A 21748-nucleotide genomic window follows, 5' to 3' on the forward strand; every position below is an offset into this window, starting at 1 on the left:
TGGAGAAAAGATAAGTGGTAGTTGGGGGAAAGAGAATTAGTAAATAGGGGGATGAACAATGGCAGAGGGGAAGAAGAGCAAGGATAGAGAGGAGCAAAGAAAAACCAGTGACAAGCAGGGAAAGAAGGTCAATGGGAGAGATGAGCTGAAGACAACTGCGAGAGAGGACAAATAAGGTATGGGACACAGCAGGAGAAAAACAATGGGAGGGGGAGGGATACTATATCAGCATAGACAGAGGGATTAGTAATCACGATATTACCATAACGACAATGGTTGCTCAAGATAATAAATCCATTAAGATGGATAGGAGAGTATGTTTTATGGTGGAAAGAGTACATTGGGAGTTTCTTGCATCCTGTTTAGAGAATGAATATACACATGGACGTAATTTAGTTCCCGTACAATGAACATTGAGGAATTATGGGCAAAGTTTAAACTGACTGTAATTTGGGCTCTGGAGAAGTATGTGTCGAATAAGTGGATTAAAGATGGAAAAACCCACCCTGCTTCAGTAACAAAATTCAGAAAATGCTGAGGAGGCAGAGAATGCTACACTCTCAGTTTGACAAGGAATGTGGACATGTTAACAGGTAAATGTTGTTAGACATTTCTATGTCTATAAAAAGATCAAGGCACAAAGTGTACAGCAACTTCCACTGTCATACTTTAGTGACAGATATTGCCAAGAACCTGAGAAAATATTTGTCCTACATAAAATAACTAAGCGGGACCTAGGATGCTATCCAGTCACTCATCGACCTGGTTTGGTGTTACAATATAAGACAGCAAAAGGAAGGCTAAATTTCTAAGTTTCATGTTTAAGAAATCATTCACAAAGAAGTACCACCCAAACACACTGTTGTTTGATCATCACATACAGTCCTGTATGGAGGACATAACAACACTAGTCAACAGGCATTTTGCATCTGGGATGTGATGCATCAACTAGTATGTATTTTGGTGTGAAGAATCCGAATATACCTTTCAAAATGTTCTAGCATGCACCATTTTTGAGTTTTTAAAGGTTTTTTATTTTTCATATTCATATTTCACTTTTTTCTGTTCTTCTGTTTTGATGTTTAATTGTTTGTTTTTGATTTGCACAGGAGAGCTAGAAGATCTACAAATCATCAGTTGGCGTGGTAATCCAGTGCAGTGAAAGAGATCCTCAATGAGTGTTTCCTGTGAAAGATAGTGCAAACCTTTTGTGTTTAAAACTTACACTAAGAAAAATGGCCTCTAATAAATCACACTGCTGTCTAAACCACCCCGACAACTTTTGTTATGTGTGTGGGAATGTGGGAAATTCACTCCAAAAGTCCAAAGAAAACCAATCACTGATATGGTTAAGAAGTCATATAAATTGTATTTTGATTTTCCTGTTGGTGTCAAGATAAAAATTTTGCACCTCATATTGCCTGCATAACCTGTACTACAACCTTAACCAAGTGGTTGGAAGGAAAATGCTGAGCCATGCCATTCGCTGCTCCGATGTTGTGGTGTGAGTCTAATGACCATTATTCAGACTGTTACTACTGTCTTACAAATATTTCAGGACATTCAAGCAAAACTAGACATAAAATAAAATATCCAAATGTATCTTCAGTGCATTTGCCTGTGCCCCATGATGAGATGTTGCCTGTTCCTGTCGTTAACTTGAAAGCTACGGAACCAGACACCATGTCAAGTGAATCAGAAAGTATTGAGCATACAGAAGAGTACTGCCCTCAATATTAGGACACTACACCTCAGCTCTTTAATCAAAAGGAATTGAACGATTTGGTTAACAATCTAAAACTTTCGAAACAGCAAGCTGAACTCCTGGAGTCGAGACTGCAACTACGGAACCTTCTACCTCTAGGGACCAAACTTTCCTGTTTCAGATCAAGAGGTACTTCCTTCGCTCAGTATTTCGATTTGCAGAATTCAATGTGAGTATGTAGAGATGTCAATGGTCTGATGATGCAGCTGGGTGTACAACCTAATCCACAGGAGTGGCGACTATTTGTTGTCTTCAGTAAAACCAGCTTCACAGCAGTACTACTGCATAATGGCAATGCATTTCCATTGGTAACTTTGACTTACACAGCAGACATAAAAGAAACTTATGAAACCATGGCTTTGCTGCTAGAGGCAATCAAATATAAGGATCATGAATGGCAGCTTTGCTGTGATTTAAAAGCTGTTGCACCCCTTACAGGTTTACAGGTTGGATTCACGAAATACTGCTGCTTTTTGTGCCTTTTTTGGGATGGCCGTGACACCAGGAACCACTATACAGTCAAGTAATGGCCTATAAGGAAGTCATATGTTTGGAAACATAAATGTGAACAATACCCCATTGGTTGAGCACGATAAAATGATAAAATCATTTTGTCTCCCATTCACATCAAGTTGGGTCTTATCAAGAACTTTGTAAAAGCTCTGGATAAAGAAGGTGAGGCCTTCAATCACTTAAAAGAAACGTTTCCCAAATTAAGTGAGGTAAAGCTGAAAGAGGGTATATTTGCTGGACGACAAATAAGAAAATTTCTGAGAGATCCAACCTTTGATACCAAACTCACAGATAACCAATTATCTGATATGGTATTCTTTTAAAGCAATTGTGAAGGGCCTTTTTGGATAACAGAAAAGACAAAAACTATGTTACCATTGTGAATGATTTGTTGGACAACTATAAGAACATGGGAAGTAGAATGTCACTTAAAATTCACTTTTTACATTATCACCCTGATTTTTTCCGGAAAATTTGGGAGCCGTAAGCGATGAGCATGGTGAACGCTTTTACCAAGACATTCTTACCATGGAACACTGTTACCAAGGATTTTTCAAAAACCAAAGACGATTAAGGGTGAAAATATCTTCTGAACTAATTTGGACCTTTTATTGGCATCAGGCCCATATGTACATACAAAATAGTAGTGATTTCAAATGTTCTGAATGTGTATTTTTGTTTGACTTAATTGTATTAGTTTTTGATATTACCATTTTTTATTCTGCTGTGTATCTAGGAAATGTGGTGTAATAGAGAAAAACTGATTTTACCAGTGTATTCAGCATCCCAAAATTAGGTAAATCCACCCATCTACAAACCAGATGCAGAAAAAAAGTTTAAATTTGTTAACTAGTGTAATAGGCATCCCTGGCACACAGAATTAACTGAAAGAGTTGAAAACAAATAAAGTTGCCGTATCCTGGTGGAGTCCCAATTCAGTTTTACAGAGAGTAATCTATAGCATTGGCCTCTTACTTAGCTTTCTTCCATTGTGAATCTCTCACTTAGCAAGAAGTTCCAAGTGACTCAAAAAATGTGCAGTTGACTCTATACGTGAGAAGGATAAAAGAATGGGTCCATAAAATTACAGATGAATACCCTAAACACAAGTCTGCTGCAATAAATCTTGAGCATATTCTACATACGAATATAATAAACTTCCTTGAGACAGAAAAGATTCTGTCTACAAATTACCAGGATTTAAAAGTATTGCTCATTAGAAACTGAGTTTGCCTTTTTCTCACATGATATCCTGTGAACCACAGATACGGGCTACAGGCAGATTCCACAATCCTGGATCTACAGAAAGCTTTTCATAGTAGACAGTTAACAAAGGTCCAAGAATACAGAATAGGTTTCCAGATATGTGAGAGGATCAAAGAGTTTTTAAGTGTACATAGTCCTCAACAGCAAGTGTTCATCAGAAACAAGGGTACTAACGGGATTGACACATAAGAGTGAACAGCAGTTTGCGACTGTTTGCTGATGATCCTGTAATATATGGGAAAGTATCACTGTTAAGTGATTTATAATGACACAGGATGATTTAGACAATTTCTATTTGGTGTAATGAATGGCAGCTTGCTCTAAATGTAGAAAAATGTAAGCCAATGCAAATGAATTGGAGGAAAAAATCATGTAATGTTTGAACACACTATTAATGGTGTTGTGATTGATACAGTCCCATTGATTGAATGTCTATGCATAATGTTGCAAACCAAATATGAAATGTAATGAGGATGTAAGGATGGTAGTAGGGAAGGTGAATGGTCAATTTTGGTTTATTAGGAGAATTTAAGGAAAGTGGAGCTCACCTATAAAGGAGACCACACATAGAAAACTTGCATGATCCATTCATGGAATCTCCACCACTCAGATTAAATGAATATCGAAGCTATTTACAGGCATACTGTTAGATTTATTACCAATAGGTTCAGTCAACACATGAGTATTATGGAGATGATTTGTGAACTCAAATGGGAATACCCAGAGATACTAGTGAGAAAACTTAGAGATGCAGAATTTGCAGCTTACTGAAGAATGATTCAACTGCAGCAACTGTACACTTTGTGTAAGGAGTGCATAGACAAGATAAGAGAAACTGCAGGTCATATGGAGGCATATGGACACCCTCACTATTTGCAAGCAGAACAGGAAAGGAAGTAACTAGTAGTGGTACAAGATACCCTCTTCCATGCACCACAGGGTGGACAGTGTAGTATGTACTTAGACGTAGAAGTGGAATAGGGGAGAGGAATAAGAGCTCAGACAGAGCTCTACAGGGCATGTGACAGCATAGCTAAGTTCACGAGGGACAGGGTAATAAGTGGTAGGAACTAGGAAATCAGTGGGAGAGAAGCAAGAAAAGACAAACAGCAACGAAGGAGAAAGAGCAAAATTTGAGATAGTAAAAACACCATGATAGGTAGTAGGACATCAAAGAAAATGTGAAAAATATACAGAGAAACTTATAAATAATTAAATGGAAAAGAAAAGGGAGATGTATGAGATCAACATGAGAAAGGAGCAGAATAGAAGAAGGAAAGGAAGACGGGAATGCTGAAACAGGCAGAAAAGTGCAAAGGGGGTAGAACAGTTGGAGAACAGGTTCTGGTGGATATGATATACATTATGTGATCAGAAGTATTCAGACACCCCCAAAAACACACATTTTTCATATTAGGTGCATTGTGCTGCCACCTACTGCGAGGTACTCCAAACAGCAGCCGCAGTAGTCATTAGACATCGTGAGAAAGCAGAATGGGGAGGCTCTGCGGAACTCACGGACTTCAAACACAGTTAGGTAACTGGGTGTCACTTGTATCACACGTCTGTACATGAGATTTCCACACTCCTAAACATCCCTAGGTCCACCATTTCCAATTTGACAGTGAAGTGGAAACATGAAGGGGCTCGTACAGCACAGAAGTGTACAGGCCGACCTCTTATGTTGACTGACAGAGACAGCCGACAGCTGAAGAGGTGTTATGTGTAATAGGCAGATATCTATCCCTTCCATCACACAGGAATTCCGAACTGCATCAGGATTCACTGCAAGTAATATGACAGTTAGGTGGGAGGTGAGAAAACTTGGATTTCACAGTCAACTGGCTGCTTATAAGCCACACATCACATTGGTTAATGCCAAACGATGCCTCGCTTGGTGTAAGGAGTGTAAACATTGGGTGACTGAACAGTGGAAAAACATTGTGTGGAATAACAAATCATGGTATACAATGTGGCAATCTGATGGCAGGGTGTGGGTGTGGCGAATGCCCGGTTAACATCATCTACCAGCGTATGTAGTGCCAACAGTAAAATTCGGAGGCGGTGGTGTTATGGTGTGGTTGTGTTTTTCATGGAGAGGGCTTGTACCCCTTGTTGTTTTGCATGGCACTATCACAGCACAGGTCTCCATTGATGTTTTAAGTGCCTTCTTGCTTCCCACTGTTAAAGAGTAATTCGGGAATGGCGTTTGCATCTTTCAACACGGTCGAACACCTGTTCATAATGCATGGCCTGAGGCAGAGTGCTTACATGACAATAACATCCTTGTAATGGACTGGCCTGCACAGAGTCCTGACCTGAATCCTATAGAACATCTTTGGGATGTTTTAGAATGCCTACTTTGTGCCAGACCTCACCGAACAACATCGATACCTATCCTCAGTGCAGCACTCCACGAAGAATGGGCTGCCATTGCTCAAGAAACCTTCCAGCACCTGATTGAACATATGCCTGTGAGAGTGGAAACGGTCATCTAGGCTACGGGTGGGCCAACACCATATTGAATTCCAGCATTACCGATTGAGGGTGCCACGAACTTGTAAGTCATTTTCAGCCAGGTGTCTGGGTACTTTTGATCACATAGTGTAGATTATTATTATTATTATTATCTTCTTTCCTTTCTCAGACCTTAGGTCTGGTTAAAAATGGAACGTGACGCGGACCTTGATCAAGAGTCCTCTTCCTTTTAACTGTATGGTATATGTTACATTGTATTTAGGAACTTTCGGGTTATTGAACATGTATCAATAATTACATATTTCTGTAGTTGTATATATATGTTTGGATGTAGCTGTATTGCATTGATGTACTGGTGGATATTGTGTGGTATGACTCCTGTAGTTGATAGTATAATCGGTATAATGTCAACTTTATCCTGATGCCACATGTCCTTGACTTCCTCAGCCAGTTGGATGTATTTTTCAATTTTTTCTCCTGTTTTCTTTTGTATATTTGTTGTGTTGGGTATGGATATTTCGATTAGTTGTGGTAATTTATTCTTTTTATTGGTGAGTATGATGTCAGGTTTGTTATGTGGTGTTGTTCTATCTGTTATAATGGTTCTGTTCCAGTATAATTTGTATTTATCATTCTCCGGTACATTTTGTGGTGCATACTTGTATGTGGGAACGTGTTGTTTTATTAGTTTATGTTTTATGGCAAGTTGTTGGTGTATTATTTTTGCTACATTGTCATGTCTTCTGGGGCACTCTGTATTTGCTAGTATTGTACATCCACTTGTGATGTGATCTACTGTTTCTATTTGTTGTTTGCAAAGTCTGCATTTATCTGTTGTGGCATTGGGATCTTTAATAATATGCTTGCTGTAGTATCTGGTGTTTATTGTTTGATCCTGTATTGCAATCATGAATCCTTCCGTCTCATTGTATATATTGCCTTTTCTTAGCCATGTGTTGGATGCGTCTTGATCGATGTGTGGCTGTGTTAGATGATACGGGTGCTTGCCATGTAGTGTTTTCTTTTTCCAATTTACTTTCTTCGTATCTGTTGATGTTATGTGATCTAGAGGGTTGTAGAAGTGGTTATGAAATTGCAGTGGTGTAGTCGATGTATTTATATGAGTGATTGCTTTGTGTATTTTGCTAGTTTCTGCTTGTTCTAGAAAGAATTTTCTTAAATTGTCTACCTGTCCATAATGTAGGTTTTTTATGTCGATGAATCCCCTTCCTCCTTCCTTTCTGCTTAATGTGAATCTTTCTGTTGCTGAATGTATGTGATGTATTCTATATTTGTGGCATTGTGAACGTGTAAGTGTATTGAATGCTTCTAGGTCTGTGTTACTCCATTTCACTACTCCAAATGAGTAGGTCAATATTGGTATGTCATAAGTATTTATAGCTTTTGCCTTGTTTCTTGCTGTCAATTCTGTTTTCAGTATTTTTGTTAGTCTTTGTCTATATTTTTCTTTTAGTTCTTCTTTAATATTTGTATTATCTATTCCTATTTTTTGTCTGTATCCTAGATATTTATAAGCATCTGTTTTTTCCATCGCTTCTATGCAGTCGCTGTGGTTATCCAATATGTAATCTTCTTGTTTAGTGTGTTTTCCCTTGACTATGCTATTTTTCTTACATTTGTCTGTTCCAAAAGCCATATTTATATCATTGCTGAATACTTCTGTTATCTTTAGTAATTGGTTGAGTTGTTGATTGGTTGCTGCCAGTAGTTTTAGATCATCCATGTATAGCAAATGTGTGATTTTGTGTGGGTATGTTTCAGTAATATTATATCCATAATTTGTATTATTTAGCATGTTGGATAGTGGGTTCAGAGCAAGACAGAACCAGAAAGGACTTAATGAGTCTCCTTGGTATATTCCACGCTTAATCTGTATTGGCTGTGATGTGATGTTATCTGAATTTGTTGGGATATTAAGTGTGGTTTTCCAGTTTTTCATTACTATGTTCAGGAACTGTATCAATTTAGGATCTATTATTATTATTATTATTATTATTATTATTATTATCATCACAAAAATGAAATTTGTCAATCACATCCAGAGGAAGATGGGCACCAGGGCACAGAAGTTGAAACTTAGTTTGAGAAACAAGAAACTTTCTGATGATTAAACCAAAAAGGGAGAAGCTGCCAGACAAAATTATTGACAAATTAGAATGGAATAACCATTATGAATAACACGGGTGATTTGTTCAGAATGACACAGAAATTATGGACTACATTCTTCATAAACTGTCAACAAATGACAAACCCAAACATCAACTTTTCCCTCAGGGCCCAGATTCATGGTGCAAGTATCACAATACTCAGTACTGAAACACTTCATACAGCCACAAATATTCCACCCCAGCAGCAGTCATGCAAGATATAAAACCCATTTACAGAGACCTGACACATCTAGATTTTTTGAAGTTTCTACATGAGCAGACTCAGAATCCAAATAAGCCTTTCAACAATCTCATAAGGACTCAGTATCAAAAAATGTTTTTGTTGGCAGGAAGACACTAAAATGGGGAGGGGGTTCTGTGATGCAGTTACTGCTTTTAATTACGACACACATTCATAGGATGATTGTGCTAAGATGTATGGGAATTAATCCTGAAGTAAATCGGACTGTAGAACTTCAACAGATGGGCAAGATTTGCATTCAAAGCAAAATATGCATAAAAAATGGCTACTAAAGTGACCAGAAGGGAGAAAAAAATACAGTAATTTTTAGTCATTTCAAACTTTATTAACTGTTTCTGAAAATCTACATTTTCAGTTACATTTTTCCCTAAATCTCAGGAACCACTAGGAGCAGAGTATTCAAATTTTCAGAGAATTGCAACATACATACACTGAGTCTACTCCAGTAAAATAAAATATAATGCTAAGTGTAATTAAAATTATTTTAAAGAAAAAAAATATACAAAACTTTAACCACATATTTTTAAAAATTGTATTTCACAAACCAGTGGCTGATATGCTATGATTTTAGTTCAGTACAGACAGAACATAATGTGTAATGTCCTGTAAAAGTTTCATGTCCATTGTTACATTGGCTTCTAGAATACAGGGAAGCCAAGTAACAAAATTTAATATTGACATTATAGGGTATTCCAATTCCCCCTAAAAAATGCAGTAGTTGGTAAAGATCCCTAATGGCCTCGTCACTCACAAAAAACACTTGGAAGTCACTCAAAGAATGTGAAAAAACTGCTTTGATGAACAGAGAGATAATGACCTGTTTCAAACCCAGAGAGTAGACGATGCAGTCACTGTCACCATTTTTTTAAGTTTTAATTTTTACTGGCAAGGTATCTCTGCAGAACGAACAATGTTAAATATTTTAAAAACAATTTCAACACATCATTTGTAGGACACTAGTAACAGAAATTTTTTATTTACTTTTTATGTGGCAAAATAAAAATCTGCTAGAAAGGAGGGCACACATGAAAAGATTTTTCCTCGTATGTAGAATTTCATAAAAAGTATCTGATAATAAGAAATAAATTTGGTCAAAATAATCTATAAGCGTTTTTATGCAAACACTGAGAAGAAACAAATACACATTATAAAGGGGGAAAAACTGGTGGTTTCCTCTCTTAATTATAGAAAAATTACACGTATGGTACACTGTCAATGATGATTGCCCTTAGATTTCTCTAACTTTAGGTTTCTCTGTCTACTAACTTTGTTCCACACAGATGAGTACCTCGCTTAACTGGCTCTGACCCGCAAGACATCTTTCAACTATTTAATGATATAATCATGAGGCCAACAACAACATAATTAACAGACAATCTAGAACGCGTGGAATGACACAGTTCTTCAGCTGTCTGTGAACCTCTCTTCTGACCTTTTAGCTGCTTAAAAGAAGTTTCATAAGCTGCCTGACATTCTATTTCTGTTACCTATCAAATCTATAATATCTACAATATTAGGAAAAGGATAAAACGTTAATCACCATAATAATGACACAATAAGTTGCTGACAGGCACAATTAAAAGACTGTTACACATTTAGCTTTTGGCCAATGTCTCCTCCAGGAAAGAAAACGCATACACTTCACACAAGCAGGGACATCTCTTGCACAAATGACTGCTATCTCTGGCAACTCCAACTAGAACAAAACAGTCAAGTTGAACAAAAGTAGCAATTTGAAATGGGGCATGGAAGGGGGAGGTATAGCAGGGGTAAGGGTGGAGGGAGAGAAGAACATTGTCTGGCGGAATGTGCAGGGATTAGATGGCAGCAAGACAAAACTGCCAGGCACAGCATCAGGAGACTATGATGCAGTGAGGTAGAGGGCAAGGGGAAGGAGAGGAGTAGAGAAAGATGGGTGGATGCATTGGCAGTGAGTGGCACACAATGAGAGTGATGGGATGTGAACAGGGAGGACGTGCTAGAACAAAAGGACCAGAAACTGTTGGGTGGAGGGTGTGGGGACAATAGGTCACCATAGGGTGAGGCCAGTATAATTTCGAGAGCAAAGAATGTTTTTAATGACAATTTCTACCTGTGCAGTTCAGAAAAACTGGTGGTGGAGGAGAGGATTGAGATGACAAACATTGTGAAGCAGCCATTGAAATCTAGTAAGTTATGTTCAGCTGCATGTTGTGACTCAGGATGGTCTACTTAGCTCTTGGACACAGTTTGGCAGTGGCTGTTCATCCTGGTGAGCAGCTGGTTGGTAGTCATAACATCACAAAAAGCTGTACAATGATTGCAGTAGTGCTGGTAAATGATGTGGCTGCTTTCACAGGTGGCCCAGTCTCTGATGGGGTAGGATATGCCTGAAACAGGACTGGAATAGGAAGTGCTGGGTGGGAGGATTGGGCAGGTTGTGAACCTGGGTCTTCCACAGTGATATGACCCTTGGGGCAAGGGGTTGGAATTGGGAGTAGCGTAGGCATGGAATAGGATGTAGTGGAGGTTGATTGGGCCAAGGTACACCATTTTAGGAGGGGTGGGAAGGATCTCAGGTAAGATGTTCCCCACTTTAGGGCATGACAATAAACAAGCCCTGATGGAGGATTTGGTTCAGCTGTTTAAATAAAGGATGTTATTGTATGACAAAGGGGTCACTCCACTGCAGCTGGCTCTTATGGGTTGTGGGAGGATTGTGTGTGTGTGATGAGATGTCACTGGAATTCTACTTGCAGAACTACATCTTGGGGGATACTGCCTGGTGATACCTTCAGCGTACTGGACAATGGAGTTCTTGTCACTGAAGATAAGCCATCCTCAGGTGGCCAAGCTATAAGGGAGCCTGGTGTGAAAGGTATGGTAACTATCGAAATGCAGGTACTGTTGTTGGTTGGTGGATTTAATGTGGACAGAGTTGTGGATGGAGCCACCAGAGATGAGGAGGTTAACGTCCACAAAGGTGGAATACTGGGTTGTGGAGGACTAGGTGAAGTGAATAGGAGAGAAGGTGTTGATGTTGTGAAGGAATCAGAATAGGGTGTCTTGGCCCTGAGTCCATATCATGAAGATATCACCAATGAATCTGAACAAGACCAAAAGTTTGGGGGGTTTGGGGAGGCTAGGGAGGTCTCCTCTAGATCGTCCATAAACATGTAGGAGTAGAAGGCTGCCAAGCAAATGTTCATGGCTGTGCCATGGATTTCTTTGTATACCTTCCCTTTAAAGGAGAAGTAGCTGTCTGTTAGGATAAAATTAGTAAGATGTATGAGGAATGAGGTACTGGATCTGGAGTCTGAAGGATGTTGAGAAAGGTAGTGTTCAATAGTGGCAAGACCAAGAGCATGAAGGATGTTGGTGTGTAGGGAAGTGACAACAACAATCTACATCTACATGACTACTCTGCAATTCACATTTAAGTGCTTGGCAGAGGGTTCATCGAACATGAGTAGGAAACAGATGGTAAAGAGCTGGAAATGATGTAGAGTAGGTGAATTAAGTGAATGGATACTTTGGCACTGGAGACTAGATTCCGGGCTATTAGTCTGATCAATGAGGGCCGAAATTCTTCCAGTGTGAGCACTATAACCAGCTACAAGGGGATGACCAGGATTGTTGGGCTTGTGGATTTCAGGGAGCATGTAGAAGGTGGGTGTGCTGAGTGTCATTGGGTTGAGGAGGGAAATGGATTCAGTGGAGTGGTTCTGGGAAGGGGCTAAAGCTTTAAGCAGGGACTAGAGGTTATTCTGGACATCTGGGATGGGATTACTCTGGCATAGTTGAAAGTGGAGGTGTCAGATAATTGGCATAGGCCTTCCGCCACATAGTCGTGATTAATAACAACCTGTGAAAGCAGCTGTGTTCTATATCAGTTCTGCTGTAATCATTTCACAGATTTTTATATTGGTGTGACTACCAACCAGATGTCTGCCAGGATGAATGGACGCTGCCAAACAGTGGCGAAGAACAAAGTAGGCCACCCTGCAGTACAACATTCAGCTGAACATACCAGGCTTGATTTCAATGGCTGCTTCACAACCCAGGCCATCTGGATCCTCCCCTCCACCAATAGCTTTTCTGAACTGCGCTAACAGGAGTTATCCTTACAACACATTATCCTTTCTTGAAATCATCCTGGCCTCAACCTACAATAACCTAGTGTCTCCACACCCTTCACCCAACAGTTTCTACCCCCCAGTGCTCTTATCACCTCTTCCATATTCATTTACCATCACCCACATTTTGTACCACTCTCTGCCAATATACCTGCTTGTCTTTTCCCCTTGTCTGCTCCTCTCCTTTTTCTCACCTACATCCCTCCCCCCCCCCTCCCACAACCTCCCTCCCCCACTGCCTGCATATGCTGTGCCTGACAGTTTTAATCTGCCACCATCTAGTCTCCGCATGCTCTGCCAAACAGGGCTCTCCTCTTCCCGAATCCATACCATGCTCTCTCTCCCCCCTTGCCCTTCCCCTTCCCCGCCCCATTTTGAATTGCTTCACTGAACAGGACAGATGCTGGAAATAGCAGTCAGGTGTGCATAATGTGTAAATGTGTGTGTTTTATTTTCTAAAGAAGGCTTTGGCTGGAAGCTAGATGTTTAACAGTCTTTTCGCTGTGCTTGCCTGCAGCTCAACATGTCATCTTTAGGGTGAGTAGTGATCTATCCTTTTCCTAATACTGTTGATATTTCAACCTGGACTGACTTCCCATTGTTTAAATTTATATTATCTCCATGTTGTACATATTTATGATGTTCAGAGGGCAACTCAGGACTTCACTTACATATGGCCTCATGTACTTGGACATTATTTTCGTTTGGAGTGGAACTGTACACAAAGTCAATAAATCATCGATTAATAATTATGCAATATAACTAAATATCCAACAATAAGTTGAAATAATAAGAACATCTGTGAAATAAGGATGGTTAACAACAGTCTGTGTGCGAAGGCGTGTACTGGAGACCCTGCTACTGTAATGTTAAGAAACACAATTCCCTTATTTCAATTAAACTGGGAATTGCCTTGGATAAAAGATAAGATTATCATCTGCCTCAAATTATTAATATGTAATATAACTGGATAGGAAAAAAAATCTTCTCTCAAAGTGGCAACACAAGAAAACACATATAAAAGTTAAGGAAATGTGCAAGCTTTCAGAGCCAATAGCTCCTTCATGTGGCAAAAGTGTTAAAGGGGAACGAAGAGAGATGAAGGAAAAGAACTATCAAGTTTTAGGAAATGGGGAGAGTTACGGAAAAATCACCCAGAACTTTTCCATAGCCCTCACAATTTTCTAAACCTCACCAGTACTTCTCCTTCATCCCTCTTCCTTCCCCTTTAATCCTTCTGCTAAACAAAGAAGCCACTGGCTCCAAAAGCTTGCACATTTCCTTAACTTTTATATGTGACTTCTCCTGTCACCACTGGTGAATGTATCTTCTATCCAGCCAATTTTATTATAGTTCCAAAAAACTGATTATTTTTGCTTGATTATTAATTTAAATAGCTGGAAATATGAAACAGGAACATAAGATAATGAGCCACAATTACAAAACAGGCTCATGAGTCTACTCCCTCATCGTATCATTCACAACAGTGTTTGTAACAAAGCAAGCTGGGATCTTTTTACTTCCTCTCTTGTTTTGCCATCTGCCTCCTTAAATTCGTTTTTCCTTAATTACCATTAAAATGCCTGCATATAATCTGCATTTTCATAAAAGAGAAAGGTTGACCCTCAGTCTTAAGAAATATACCACCAGATATAATTTTGTGCTTAGATTTATGTATGTAATTAATTTCCTAATTTATTTTGACTATTCTTAGTTAATATCTTTTGTTATAGGGTGAAATCAGTAATTGTTTCATGACTTAGATTCTATTGTTGATTCATAAACAAATATAAATTTTGTACTAATTATAAACATTTGGAATAAGACCCACTAGCATTCTTTACATGTTTATTTGGCTCTATTCAAAAACATATTAGCACAGCCAGCCCTTAATTAATTCCAAAATAATTACTGGATTTGTCAAAAATATTGTTTGTATAACTATATCTGTTAATTTCATCATTTAAACAAATAATTCAGCTTAACCTTTGTGGTAGAAGTAACTGTTGAAAAGAAGGAATTTTTCTATGTATTCAATTAATTGAATGAGTTATGTTTTAATTGAAATTTCTGTAACTCAAATATCGAACAATGTATAGTTTCAGTGCCTATTATTGTGAGGATATATAAAGGCCTGATTTTTGATCCCAAGACAGTCAGTCCAAGACCGATTTTCAGAAGAGGAACCTGTATTGGTTAGGTCAACAACAATGCATCATCTTAACCTTGAAATAAGAAATACACAAATAGACCATGTGTTAAAATAATGACAGTGTTCAATAGTGCCACATATACCACATTATTCTGCAAGAACTGCGTGGTTAGGTTTTTACTGCTCGTACATGTTCAATGGTAAACTATTGCAGCAGTATGCTGATGTTCACCTGCAAACTATTAATGAGGCTTATAAAAAGTTAACCAGTGGTGAACTGGCCATATTAACTGTGTAATACTGGAGGGTTGTGAACAGTGAAAGTAAAGAACTGTGAAACGCAACTGTGCAGCTGTCGGTTACATCATTTACAGTAGTCAGTGTTGAACTTCCACCCCCCCCCCCCCCCCCCCCCCCCCCCCCATATTTCAGCCAGTATAACAATGAACGCAGTATGTCGACACCAAGGGCTATCAATGAAGAAATAAAGCATGCAAACGTAAAGATAATGTCAAAGAAATACGACAAATATGAAGGAGTATCTTAATTATGAGAAATGTGGGTAATTAATTGAAAGACTATTTTAAAAAATGTATTTAAACTCTCCTCAAACAAGTAGGAGCATTGAAATGGTTATCATAGTTTTTAAAGCTCTGGAAGAAGATTATTGCCACATGAATCAATGGTTTGCTGAAACAAGTTCTTTCAGTAAAATGTGGGTAGCTAATACAAAAAAAGTGTCAAAACAGATGGACACTAAATCTTTCAACTGTCCTTAAATGTTCAATAACCTCTCTATAAAAGTAAAATTGATCTATTTCAAAGTCTCCCCCATTGCTAAAAAAATTAAAAAATTAGTACAAAAATGCTGCACAAACTGGCTTTGCTCTGACAATAACCCTGAGCTTAATGACTAAAGCTCCCACGAATGGAAGAAATCACAAAAGAACACATTATATAACACAGTACTATTATACAGAGCTTTAGAATCTATTACACTGCTTTTTAAAGTAGAAACAGTTGCTTTAAATTGTGATGCAGTTTTGAGTGCTATTCTAGTAACTAAACTGGGGGGAGGGATGGAGGGGAGGGGGCAGATGAAGGATAGACAGAGATATGCAGGAAGAGGTAGACAGAGACAAAAGACAGGGAGAAAGAGATAGAGGGGTTGGGAGAGATGGAGGGAACGATGGAGGAGGGTGAGGGGAGGGGGGAGAGGGGAAGGGGAGAGGGGAGAGAGAGGGAGAGAGGGAGAGAGAGAGAGAGAGAGAGAGAGAGAGAGAGAGAGAGAGAGAGAGAGAGAGAGACGGAGTACTATGGAGTTAAGAGACGGAAATGCTGGAGGTGGTGTGGGGGCGGGTGGGGGAGGGGGGGGGGGGAGAGAAGAGATCAGGAGATAAAAAGTGAGATGGGGCTGGAGTCAGAGTGGGAGGGGGTAATCATGTGGGAAAGAAGTGGGAAAGAATCATAGAAAGTGGTGACAGTGAGCTTAAGGATGGTGAGAGAGTGAGGGGAGTGGAGGAGGGTACGAGGAGTGAGGGAAGGATAGGGATGTGAGTGGGTTGGGGAAAAGGGGATAGATGGATTGAGTGATGTAATCAGAGTGGGGATAGAGAGGAAAGAGAGTCATGGGGGAGAGATAGGAGGAAGAGACTGGTAGGGTTAGAATGGAGGCAAAACAAAGAGCACAGCATGTTGGAGTGGCTAAAGAGAAGAAACTAGACCTGTAATTTCTGTTGTCTGTTTTCTAGGCTGCTGTATTTTTGGAGCAATGCCTCTCCTATTTGCTGTGTTACAGCCTATCTCTCTGCTACTGACAGTGTTGCTGTTACTTCCACTAACAGTGTTCCCACAGCTTTCTGTTATACGTGGGGGCTGATCAACAAGTGCAAGCAGTGTTGTCTGCTCCTCACGCTTCCGTTTCACTGTCAGGACCTGTAAAAAAATAACGCAAAACAGATCCAGATACTATCTTGGAAACATATTAAGATATTGATATGTCAAAGAGTGTTTCAACACTTTATACAAACACAAATTTAAGCTTGAAAGAATAAATAACCAAAATGATATAATTACATTCTATATAAAGGAAAAAAATACATACACTATGTGACAGTCTCTGGATACTGACCTTGCAAGTGAAATGGATACAAAAAACAAGTTACAAAGATATTACAAGATGACATTGAGACAGTAAAAACCAAAATATTGACTATAAAGAAATAAAATAACGGATTATTTGAGAAAAGCAGTTTTTGTGTGTGTGTGTGTGTGTGTGTGTGTGTGTCACAATAAACCCAACAAGCCAAAAAACTGTAGACTAATATAAATGGAAGTTGTTGAAATACATTAAAAGAATAGTGTTGCACCCTGCTACTAGTGAGTGTGAGTGTGCTGAGTGTAGTGTTGTCGCACGTGTGTACTTAAATCAACCGCCAACTGCACCACCAGAGCGGACCGGCCACTAGAGGACGCCTGTAGGAAGTGTCCACATGGCATAGTCTCCACCGTACTGTCTACTGACAACTTGTGCCTATATATATGCACAGAGCAGAGCTGTCTCACTGTTTTAGTTTGTACCGCTCACATGATTTGTTCTGTGTATTGCATATGTTGCACCTGGTGTATGGATTCGTTTGCTTGTTACATGTGGAGTCATGAGAGGCTTATTTCCATTACTGTTAAAAGGTTTATGAATAAAGTCTGATTTGCATTATTCATATCAGTTTCGTATATTACTTGGTTACTACAGGACTGGCAATGAGATTCGAACAGTTCCTGCATGTGCAGTCTTTAAGTGTGATTTCATCATGTGTAATCATTATGGACGCTGTGCTACCGGCCCTGATTGAACAGCTTACTTTGTCAGTGACCACTTTGTCAGCTTCCATTAACAGAAAGGTTACCGTTCCAACAGTCTATCTGCCCACTCGTGATGATGATTCAAACAAGGACTGAGAAGCTTACAAAGAAAGACTCGGACAGCACTTCTTGGCTTTTGGTGTGACACACTCAAATTTGTGCAAAGCCTTATTCCCCTCGTGGATTCCACATAAGGTGCATCAATTACTGTGTCAGCTTGCCCCTTTACACGAATCACCAGCTTTTACTTTTGATCACATGTGTAGTTTATTGTCCAACAACCATCACAAATGAACACATGTCATAGTGGTGCGAGTTGAATTCTCCCGATGCCACACCAGTCATACAGGGCCTGGGCAGCCAAACTTCACGACCTTAGCCTTAAGTGTCACTTCGTTACTGATGCCCATAATGACTCTTATGCAGATTCTATAGTGTGTGACACATTATCTGTTTAGCTACAGACAAGGAAGTGTGGCAGAAGGCTTCACTCTATGAAAACCACACACTGGCAGAAGTTTTGCAAACAGCACAATCTTTTGAAGTTTCTCAGGCAGCAGGTAACCAAACTGATGTGTGGGATGATGTGCCAGTAGTGTCACAAGATGTACACACTAGGATAACAGATAGGTTGCAAGGGGAAGCAGCAGTGTCGGTGGTAAATATGTGGGCCCAGCACCAAGCAGATCAAGGCCAGCCCAAGTGGCTATGACCACCACAGTGCCAGTGACAGCATTTTCTGTTTCCACCTTGTCCTGTCTGTTTTGTCCAGCACAAACATTGAGCATGCTCTAAGTGCTGGACTTGTTGTAACGCTTGCCAAAAGAAAGAGCACATTGACTCCATGTGTCCTTCACTGAAGATAGCTCAGGATATGGACATGGACATACACTGTGAGACTCCAATAGTTGTTTATAAAGTTAAATTTTTGCCAAGGGCACCAGTTACAAGCTGACACAGGTGCTGCAGTATCATTATTGAATTCTCAAATCTATGCGAGTTTAGGCTTGCCACTGTTTGCACCAGTCATGCGGAAGCTGGTCAGTTATAGCAAGCAGAAAATCGCGCTGTTGGGGCAATTTACAACATCTGCTTCTTACAAGTCAGTGGCTTTTTTTCCATCACATTTTTGTTGGTTGCTGATGACAGTGTTGAGAACTTGTTTAGAATGGACACATTTCTGGTCTTTTGATTTTCCATCACTGACACAAATAACCTTGTGCTGGATCATGTACCATATTTTCAACTGGAAACACTGCACAAGGATTTTTCAGATTGGTTTTTGGAAGGCATATGGTTGTTACAAATTTTTCTGTTCATATTTCTTTGGAATCCACAGTTCCCATAGTTTTTGTGATGTGTGTCCTATCCCTGTTGCCCTGACTTGGAGAGACTTCAATTGCTAGGGGTGGTGCAACATGTTATGACTAGTGAATGGTCGTCTCTGTTGGATGCATGGATGCAGTTAGTAAGCTGTCAGCGAAACTTTGCTTCCGTAGTGACTTCAGTAATACTGTCAATGCGCAGCAATCATGGGTATATAACATTTCCCATGTCAGCAGTAACTGTTGGCAAAAATTTTGGGTGGCCAGTACTTTTCTAAAATTGATTTAACTGAAGAACATCTGCATGTTCCAATGGACAAAGAGTCTCAGCAAGTTCTGGTTTTGAATATTCCTTTTTGTCTCTATGAATGTTTGCACTTTACTTTTGGTGGAGCAAGTGCTCCTGCTATTTTCCAATGATTATTAGAGAAACTGATTATGCATGTCTCAAGTTGCATTAATTATCTGGATGATATTGTCGTCACATGCTGCTCTGCCACCGATCACTTGAAAAATTTACACACTTTGTTTTCTGTCTTACAGTCCGAAGGCTTACAGTGTAACCTTGCAAAATCTCCGATCCCCCCCCCCCCCTCCCCTTCTATTGTCTATTTGGGGTTCGAGCTCTTGTGGGTGGGGTTCGCCCTCTGCCAGACCAATTCTCCACTGTTATGTTTATGCCTTGCCCTCATCCTCATCCATGTAGGAAGCTCAGGCCTTTCTACGGAAGATAACCTATTACCACAAATTCCTGTCGGGGAGGAGGAAAGGCCGGCAGAAGGGGGTGGGGGGGGGGGGGGGGTTGACACCCATTGCCTTGTAATGAATGTACCTTTTGGCTGGAGCCCGGACTGCAAACGTGCTTTTCAGATGTTGAAATGTGAACTATCTCAGCCCCTTGTTTAGCTATATTCTCTCTGGACCAGCACATAGTTTTGGTGACTGACGCCTCACAGTGCAGCCTCTGCACAGTCCTAGTGCACCAATATGCTGATGGCTCTAAGCGATCTGTTGCTTTCACCTCTAAATCTCTCACTCTGGCCCAGGAGCATTACTGTCAGGTGGAAAAAAGAGGCCATTCCACAATCCTTCAAAAGAGGTGGAATGATGAGTGTGTACGTTCGACTCCCATGTAAAAAGTCTGTGGTGGATTCTTTGCCAGACAACGCCCTTCTCCATTTTCTGAGCACAAATCACTTCACGCCTATGCAAGAGCATAGCCAGTCCAAGTTGCTTCACGGCAGCAGTCGGATGCCTCCAGCTGCTTTGTGTTGGGATTGCCGGTGTGGGAGCAAGTGTTTTGGCACAGGCCCAAGTGGGTAGTGGTCACTGTGGTCCACTGCCAGGGATGCCATCTTTGTGACGCCCATACAGTTGACAGGCTCACGGTGTGCCACTTTGATCATTTACACTCCTGCTCACAGCAGAAGCTACCAGTTTGTGGGTGCAGCCACTGTTGCAGCAGCTCACACTGTCACCTTGCATCTCGAGCTCATAGTCACCTGCTGTGAAGGTGCTCCTGTCCCATCGGCTGCCTCCTTAATGTGCGGCGTCCTGGAGCTCCAGCTTCATGGCGCTGAGCACTGGTCCATCTCCGGCCTCGGGTCTGTTGCTGCAGTTTGCTGTTGCAGTTCAGCCACCTCCACTGGCCCCCTCGCCATCAACAGCTCAACCTTCGTGACCAGTGGGTCCAACCCCATCTCCTCCTAGAACCTGCTTGCTGATGATGATGCAGAGATGGCGATGGCACCCTCCTCTTCAGTGCTGTCAATGGAAGCTGTACAGTCCCACCACCCTCACGTGTGCCCTTGTCTCCACACATTCCAGCCCTACGCTCCGGTGCTCACCCAGCACATCGTCCCACCCTTGCTATCAGCATTGGCTGCTACCTCTCGGATGCGACGGATCAGGGCACCGGCATCTCCTCCATTGACTGGGCGCCCCCTATGTGTAAGGGAGAGGGGTGCTGTATACTGCTACTAGTGCATCTGAGTGTGCGGGCACCAAGTGTAGTGTTGCTGTGTGTTTACTAAATCGACATCCAACTGTATCAGCACAGGCCAGCTAGAGGCCATCTGCAGACAGTTTGCACACAGCACTGTCTCTGCCATGCCATCTACTGGTGACTCGGCACCTACACATGTGCGGAGCAGTGGTGACTTACTCTATGTTCTTTTAGTTTGTACCGCTCACAGCAGTTGTTCTGGGTATCGTTTATGTTGCACCTTTTTTATGAATCTTTTGTCTTGTTACATGTGAAGTCATTAGAGGCTTATTTCCATTGTTGTTCAGAGGTTTATGAATAAAGCCATATTTGTGTTACTTGGAATGGTTTTGTGTATGACTTGATTGCTACAAAAAGCAAGACCATAGCTGTGCAAGGGAACAAAAATAAGTTTCTGATTTTTGGTTCCAAATGTGATTACAGAGATGTCTTTGTATACTTTAGAATGAATTTGTTACAAAACAACAGCAGAAACAAAGAAATTCCTATGAAGACAAGAAACATAATTCATTCAGCAAGAGGTGTCTGTGCAAGATCCAGGCGGAACTAATGTGGCCTGAAAGGGGTGAAATATCAAAAGTTCTAGCTGAAAACTCCAAATATGGGAACCATCCAAAAGAGAAGGCACTACAGAATAGGCTTTCACAATACAATTCCCAGCATGTAGGCTGACAGAAGGAAAATTACATAAAAGTACTACACCAGCACATCCGATACATTGGTAACAAGAAACTAGAAGCAGAAGTATTCCTAAGTGAAATACAAACACACATATTATGCGTTAATGGGACATGGGCTAATTGGAAGTCAGATAGATAATCAGCCAATACAGGTGAA

The 21748-nt window shown here is 40.4% G+C and overlaps 1 protein-coding gene across 2 annotated transcripts in view; it reads right to left on the bottom strand.

The window, feature by feature from the left end:
- LOC126174861 (uncharacterized protein C2orf42 homolog) overlaps window positions 1-21748 on the bottom strand; it is a 231343-nt gene that overhangs the window by 49945 nt on the left and 159650 nt on the right. For both annotated transcript variants that reach the window (XM_049921260.1, XM_049921261.1), the window contains one exon: window positions 16444-16654. In XM_049921260.1, coding sequence (XP_049777217.1) covers window positions 16444-16654 — 211 coding nt within the window. The remainder of the gene's footprint in view (window positions 1-16443; window positions 16655-21748) is intronic.

This window comes from Schistocerca cancellata, chromosome 3, assembly GCF_023864275.1.
Source record: "Schistocerca cancellata isolate TAMUIC-IGC-003103 chromosome 3, iqSchCanc2.1, whole genome shotgun sequence".
NCBI classification, from domain to species: Eukaryota; Metazoa; Arthropoda; class Insecta; order Orthoptera; family Acrididae; genus Schistocerca; species Schistocerca cancellata.